The sequence below is a fragment of the Pygoscelis adeliae genome, unplaced genomic scaffold (assembly GCF_000699105.1).
Source record: "Pygoscelis adeliae isolate BGI_AS28 unplaced genomic scaffold, ASM69910v1 Scaffold117, whole genome shotgun sequence".
In the NCBI taxonomy this organism is placed as follows: domain Eukaryota; kingdom Metazoa; phylum Chordata; class Aves; order Sphenisciformes; family Spheniscidae; genus Pygoscelis; species Pygoscelis adeliae.
The window spans coordinates 2,996,107-3,004,276 of record NW_008825270.1 but is presented as its reverse complement, the minus strand read 5'-3'; the positions used below and the strand labels follow the sequence as shown (position 1 = coordinate 3,004,276).

Here is an 8,170-nt window from a genome sequence, read left to right as displayed (position 1 = left end):
TAATAATTTTTAAAGTTCTGAATACCTTTCAAATGATAGTCACTCAGACTGCTAAAATACAGTAGGAAAAGCTGAGGTAAATATTCAAAGTCATCCTTCACAAATTATGGGCCACATAATTGTTATCCAAAGCCAGAAACCTAATACCACAATTGTATATTCAGAGAGAAATCATTCTATGGTAAGGTGTTATGACTGCAAGTCACTATTTCCACTTCCAAAAGGTATAATGATCTCTAGTTAAGCCTATGCAAGTACAACAAAGGATGAAGCTAGAGAACTTGGACAACATTTCTACTTTGTTATGCAGCTGAGAAGCTTCCTTCAGATCTCATTCACGAATCTGGGATGAAATTGTAACAACTCAAAGCAACATAACTTTTTAAAGAGCGGCAATTTCCTGTGGTGCACCCATGCATGTAAAAAACACCATTGCTACCATAAGGTAATTCGTAGTGCCTGAGTAGAGGATTCACACAAGTTCACAAATAGCTGTTTAACAAACAGTTAACTGACACCGTGCCTGTGCAACTCTCATCTGCAGACCTTGCACTGAACGAACTAAGGAATTGTACTCATACACTGGTAGTTAAATTGATCATGAAACCTGTTCTCAGCATCTACTGTTAAGTTTTTATAACGTATCTCTTTTGAAACAATAACTTCTTAATGCAGCTCATACCCCAAGCAGAACAAGAATGATTTATATTTGTAAAAACTGGCAAGTAAACCTGATGAGTGCAGCAGGAAAGCATGCAATAACCCATGTGGCAAGGTCAGTAACCAGAAAGGGGCACGGGACGTACAAAGGGAACTACAAACTTAACGTGCTGTAAGCCCTGTTCATTGCCAGTGACTTTCCTTTGAGCAACATTTTTAGGAGAGAAAGTTTTCCCTATTTAGAGCCACAAACTTTTGGAGTCCAGTTTACAGGGGAAAGCTCTCAAAATAAGCATCTTTCCCACCCCCCTTCACGTAGGAAAAAGACTACTCAAATAATAAGGCCGAACTTTCTCTTTTCAAGATGTGGAATACGTATTTGTCTCAACCCCAAATCTACAAAAAGCCACAGAACTCCGGGATTTCCTGAATTTCCCCAAGTTACTTGTAATTTGAAGAAAAATCTCAAGTGCTTCCCTGACTATTGCTGAAAAGTATTTATCACAGCTCCACTTCCCTTGTTCCAGCTTCCTGTGTATCATGCTCTCAGGTTCAAAGTCAGCAAGGTGGGGAAACCGCAGCATCTAATTTCTCCCTCTTGACCGTCTGAATGATATTCATGACCACCTTCACAGAACGCTTGCTCCTCTTCCAAGCATTGGCAACTGTACCTCTCTGTTATAAACTTATATTATGTACTTGGCTAAATCGCCATCCCCCCCTTTAATTATGACTTTGAATATAAACGTAAAGAAACCGCTTGACTAGACTGGAATACACACACACAGAAGTGATCTCTTCTCACAAGTCATCGTTGCCACTTCCCTCAGAATTACGTTCCACTTACTGTGATCCCCTCCAATACACAGCAAATACAAAAATTCACATAGGGTTCTAGCAGGGTATAAGAAGCTATCATCTGATTTCTGGTAAGGTACCTTTACAGACACGGTATTAGGCTGCACTAGCCCATCTGAACACTCATGGGAGAGAGAGAGGTAATTTCCTACTGTCTTTCAGGATTATTGCTCCCCAGGCTTTTCTTCTTTCTACGCATAGGTCTGCAAAAGAATATTTCCCCTCTTTCTCAAATATACTAGCTTCTCCTCCCGCTTTCAATTTTATATCGGTTGTGGGTTTTGTTTCCTGAACTCACAGTTTCAGACTTTGTAGGTAGAGTTGTCCTGCCTGGGATTCACAACCTGGTATAATTCACCTCTCGCTCCTCTTCCATTAAGAGGGCAGCTGACACTAGATCTCTCAGTTCAACACAGAGTATTTATGTATTTTGAAGTCTTAAGCAAATTATAAGCTTCTCAAATACGGTGATGATAAAAATGCTCGATCTTGTAGGCCTATTATCCCTTTGTATTTGACACTCAGTATAAAACATAAGGTGATCAAGGCGAAGATTACCACAGACACCAAGGCATGTACATACATGTAATCTACTCTCCCCCTTCCTATGTTAATGCCAATTTCCAACCAAAGCCTGGCCTGCAAGGCTAAAATTTAAATTCCCCCACAACATAATAGCTCGCAAACCAATTCAGCTCCTTGCTTAATCAACCGCCTAGCCAGCACTCCCTCAACTATTTAGTCCTACTCATTTTTCAAGTGAACACAAGTTTATGCCTCACTCCCAATGAAATTAGCATATTGCAATGCCGCAAACTGAAATAACATACTTGCTTGTCCTCACATACTAAGTATCTCTCACCGCTTCCAAAGGAGAAAGAAGCGCTCACTGAAGTATGGGAAACTATTCTCCATGCTCATTACCTACCCACTTTTTCCACTGGACAGCAAGCCTGGCATCCTTAGCTTTCAGTACATTAATACAACAGCCAAATCAAGTTTAATTGTTTTTCCAGGTGAAATCAAAGGCTGTAGCATACAAAGGTGAATTGACACAAGAAGATGCAGTTGATGCAAAGGAACTATAGATGAAAACTATACAGAGCAACTATAATTTTGGCTCTTCAACACTTGCTGGTTAGTGAAAAAGCCCAGGACTTTTGACCTGATATTTTATTCAATGTCAGAAATATGTTTAGTTTGTGTCTCAAAATGTGATGAGACATCAAAAAATTGTAATAGAAACCCATGTTACCTGAACTGCCACCAACAATCACTAAAGAAGAGTTCTGCTTTTTAAATCCCCCCAGAAGCTTGAGATGAGATCATGACAGGAACCATGAAACTTCGCATACTACCCCATCTTCTTCCTCATGTATCTATCAACTCAATCCTTGTATAACGCTGCATTAAGTCTCAAGCTCTCTTGAAAAAATACCACAAACAAAAATTCTTCATTCTATTTATGGCATCATCAAGACCTAAGGCACTTCTTTTGTATATTATATGAAGAACGGAGTAACTTCTGCACGGCACATCACCATAAAAATGTGACATTTTCTGAAGAGCTTAAAAAGAACGTACTGTAGTTTGGGGGGTGGGGGTGGGGCCACAGACAGGGTGGTGTTTGGTTGGGTTTTTTAACCAGTATTTTACAAGATGTGAGATTTCCAACATGTTTTACATAGTTTTACGTAGCTTGTCTTCAGTGGTGTACAGGGCACTTTGAAGGCAGATCACAGTAATCACAACACTTCATACCAGCCTGATTGAGCCCCAAAATTGCACCGCTGTGGGGTTCATGGGTGACCTAACCCAACACTGCTCTAAGGACATGATGGGGTCAGACAGCAGGGAATAGGATTTGGGAAAGAAACATGTTTAAAAGCTCTGATGGGAAACAAATTCTCAAACATCAGGGAAAATTTCATAGTATTAGATCCTTTATGATTGGGAAAAATATTAAACAGCAGGACCAACTAGGCTCATAATTTATCCTGCGAGGTGAAGATGGGGTCTTATCTCTTAGCATACCCCTTCCTACATGCTGCATAGTCCCTAGGAAATCCAATGAGCTGCCTAACAAAGAAAAAGATGGGTCAAAAGGTAAGGGATGAGCGTTAACCCTTCAAAAATGCCTACGCTTGTGGCAACAAAACAGACCTTAACATTTCTGCAGTCAGACCGGGCTGAATATCTTGACTTCCCCACTTCAATCCTAAGGAGTGTTTCAGCCAGAACTGGAGTTATTTGACATGCGTGCCAGAAGAGTTATGGTGTCCAACAGAGGTGTGGCTGATGGCACATGGTGCAGATTACCGAGAAGACAGGAGATATCATTACCTTTTAAGCACTGAGGAAGTTTTCTCCCAAAGGCAAGGAAGTGGATGGCAATGCTCCAGAATGTAACAGCAGACAGGTTATGCGACACCTGACAAGGATCTGGAGATACTGTGAGCACAGCCTGAATGGGTACCAGCAAAACCTGCTTTGTCTCTCCTGTACCTTCACATTTTCAACAGACCTTCATCTCCTTGCTTAAGAACTCGGTGCTCTCTTCCATCCCAAACTTCACGTTTTTAATCAGGCAAGAAGGGAGAATTTTTTTTTTCTTTTAAACACACTTACACCCCTGGATAAGAGATGGTATCAACCTAAACCACTGAACTAAACATTCACAGGATTACGTCCCAAAAATCTAAGTGAAAGGACATACAGACTTCTCCCAAAATTATTTTTTCCTACCATGATTCTCTAGTTCTATGGGTTCTCCTGAAAAAATCACTTACAGATGGTACATATCTCCAATGTGCTCCTCTCCCCAAAACAGCAAGCATCTGGCGTGCCTACTGTTTAATTACACAACAAGCTCATGCAGGAGGAAACATTTCCAAGCCTGGAAGCTTATGCTCAAACTCTGATTATACCCAGTAGCACGAGCTGTTCACGGTGAAGAAAAAAAGTTTTTAAACAGAAGGAAAAACACTATTAACACACAGCAAGTAGATACTCAGTAAGTTTTTGTATGTGTGAAGACAACCACGTTAGAATGTGAAGAGTCTGACACAATGCAAATTTTACAAGAAACTGTATGACAATTTTGTTAAATTATTGACCACCACTGATCATAAACACGAAGACTCAAGCCACAAAACAGCACTAGTTATTCTGGAAACCGATATAATCTGGCTGCATCTCTGGAATTTTAGGTGTATACCGAGTTAAAGTAGACCTCGACTATTATTCTAGCCTACCATCTTCAGAAATACGTATTAGAGTAGTTCATCTGTAACTCTTCTATTCTAACAAAATGCTTCCAGGAAGACAGACACCCCAAATTCTTTAATCACTGAATAGTGCACTCCCTCTGCTGGCACAGCACAGATGTCACACCTTAGCAGAGGCATTCTTCTGATGACACTAATCTCTAGCGAAGAGGTCTATGCATTACAGCGTTACTTCACATTTACACCTGCTGTAGCCGTGCTAACATTAAAACAAGTCTGCTAAATGACTTCCATAACAGAAATTTTCAAAGGTGCCCATTAATAACCGACTTCTCTGATGAAAATCTTGCAGGAGTGCAATAAGACACCATGGGCCACAATCCTCGGTCAACTAAAATCAGTGCTCGTCAGGTTAGCAGTCCTCTTCAAGGTGAAAAGTTTCTGAAGACTCACTGTTGTAGCATTTCTAACTTTGCAACAAGTAGTTCTATGATGTCGAATAAAACACACACAACAGTGAGAGTTAGCAGCAGCAAGCTGACATTAACAATCCCATTCAGTCATGCAAGGGTTGCATTTTCACTGCCTATATTTTAATAAGGTGTGAAAATCTTACAGAAGCATTATTTTAAGACGCCCCGTGCCTCCTCACATGGAAACAAAACACCTACAGTTTAGACTCCCTGAGAGCACTGTACTAGATTAATTTAGTACTTAACCTAATCAGAACAGCTGCAAGAAAGTCAAATCTTTCAAGCCAGCTTTGAAACACCCAATATTTTGGCTCTGCAGCAAAAGGTTAACCCTCAGCTACTGGAGGTGCAAGTTTTGTTACGCATAAGAAGAGAAAGTTAAGGTTTAGCAGTGCATAATCACAAGGAGTTTCTTCAGCACTTGCTGGTAATACACTAATTGACTCCTGGTGTCATGTAAGCAGCTACTATTGCCTCTGCCCCTTTTAAGCTTTGAAATACTAGGATGAAAATCTGATTTTTGAATAGGCCTCATGTTAATAAACAAGGGAACAGCCGTATGTTTTAGCCTGAAGTCAGGCTGATTTCTTCCCAATAAAAACTTCAGTTTAAATATCAAAAAGGGAAGGTAACCTTACTTCAGAAGTTAATGCCCACTTCTGTGAACTTATTTTTCCTTCTTGCTCATATATTTCGCAGGAAATATTTAAGTGCCTTCTGATGACAATGTACAAAAAACTTTAGGTATGCAGATAAGGGTTGCCTACCCCAAGAAACACAGATACAGGGGGCAAAGAATGAACGATTTACAAGAAGGACTAGAATGACAAGCATGAAGAAGCATTAAGTGTTGTTTTGTGTACATACCTTGCTCTTCTAAATAGGTAATAGGTATCTTTGCAACAAATTATATTTCACACAACAATCAGGACAGTCTGATACAACAATCATAATCTCTGGGTTACTCTAAGATGAAGAATGAACCTGTGGTCCAACAGGTGAAAGTAACCGCTTCAGACAACTGAATTTTAATTGTTACTGGTTTTGTATTAAGACATCAAGAGCAAGTATTGGTAACAGGGCACTTACCTTACAAACAGACATGATGTTAATGTTGATCATTTTGTCGATTGTCTGCAAGAAAACAAAGTTTTGGGTTTTGTTGTTTCAAGTTATTTGATCAATATTTACACACCCTCTGGGTTATACAGGTTAATTTACACCTGTGCCAGGGTAAATTAAACCTTACACTTATACATCCACCTTTACTCCTTGCCTTCCTGCTTAAGTATCAGCAGCAGTGACAGGCTTTCAAAGCGAAGTCTGTGAACTGCTCTTGGTCATGTTTTATCCCTGATTAGGGACTCATACCAATAAAGAACAACACAGATGTATCACATTGACACTGTATTTCCTAACACTATTTGCAATATTTATGAACTTAAATAAATTCTGATATTTTAGACATGTTCATAAATTAATGTCTGTACTTTGCTCTTAACCATTTCATAAGTGTTCTAGTGACTTAGAAGTTTATTCATCCGGTAAAAAAAAAAAGGGGGTTTTTTTTTGCTAAATATTATGAAGCTTAATTGAAGGTGAACCAAAACCGAGATACATTTATCAATACTTAAGCAGAAAAAACAAATCCACAGTGAATAAATACAGTTAGCTACAGGGGTTTAGGAAACAAAATCACGCACCAGTGAAAGTGTTCATAGTCAGAGTTTTCAAAGTACTCAATGCAACCAAGATTGTCCCTACATTACAAAATATCTAAGACTGTCATATTTAAGTTTCATAATAGTGTTATGGAATATGCAGCTTCCATTCATGAAGTTGCTTGCTTCCTTCCCTTCCCTTCAGTCACTTAGGAACCTCCCCACAAGCTAAAGCAGCTCAAGAACAGCCGCCAGCTGAGACCACGGACAGGAGTGGAATTCAGATCTTGACCCCAGAGCACCTGTCTGAAATAGAAATACAAAATGAAGAAGCAGGGAACAGTGTAAGTAAAAAACAACACAAAAACCTGAGGCTGCCATCATCTGAATTGTGTTATGTTGCTTATGTAAATCTCTCAGCTTTTTGAACCCTTAATTCTAATCAGAAAACCTTGTTATGTGAGTACCTTAACCAAACCTAAATACTTTCACCATATCCATTAAGCATTTAGTGGTAAAAAGGAGAACACTAGAAGGTACCACAAAAGCACTTACTTTATCCAGGTCCGGAACATCAAGAAAATATTCAGGATAAACATAGGAAATTCCCACATTGTTGACTGAAACGAAAGCATGAAGTTTTAATTAGATTGCTTGGATGTCATCTGATTTCTCACGCTCTGATTAATGACAATTTTCAAGCAACACTCTTAAAATGTTGCATCGAAAACATTCTAACCCCTTCAGCCAAGTTTCCTTAACTGTAAATATACTTGTACACACACAAGTGGAATGTGGACAACAAAAGCCATTTTAAACGTGTAAATTTTAATTCTCCAACTGTTTAAAAGCTGGCATATTTAGCACATCGTACCCATCTTCCACCGCTTTTCAGAGCGCAGGGGAAGAACATTTCCTCTTTGAGAAATGTCAGCGCACACCGTGCAAGTGCACGCGCGACATCGCTGCAACACGGAGATGCAGTTGCCGAAATGGAGTTTCAAGCCAGAGAAAAGCTCTCAGCACCTGGCAGGACATTAAGTGAAACCGTTTAACATCTTTATTCTTCTTCTGATAAATAAATACATCCATACAAAGTGAAATAAGATAGCAAAAACGTCTCCCGGTAAGCCTCCCCAGCACTCCTCCGGCCAGTCGCTCCCTCCCCCAGGCGTCCCGAGGGCTGCAGGCCAGCGATGGCTTCGGGACACGCACCGCGCCCCTCCCCAGCCCCGGGTTCCCGCGGAGGAAGGCGACGGGCAGGCCGGCCGCCGCGCTCCGCCGGGGAGCG

General features: G+C 40.2%; 1 protein-coding gene across 1 annotated transcript in view; it reads right to left on the bottom strand.

Moving 5' to 3' along the window:
- HSD17B12 (hydroxysteroid (17-beta) dehydrogenase 12) overlaps positions 1-8,170 on the bottom strand; it is a 59,012-nt gene that overhangs the window by 25,416 nt on the left and 25,426 nt on the right. Inside the window, exons 5-6 of the mRNA XM_009329736.1 lie at positions 7,435-7,499; positions 6,308-6,352 (exon numbers count right to left, since the gene is read on the bottom strand). Of these exons, the coding sequence (XP_009328011.1) occupies positions 6,308-6,352; positions 7,435-7,499 (110 nt within the window). The remainder of the gene's footprint in view (positions 1-6,307; positions 6,353-7,434; positions 7,500-8,170) is intronic.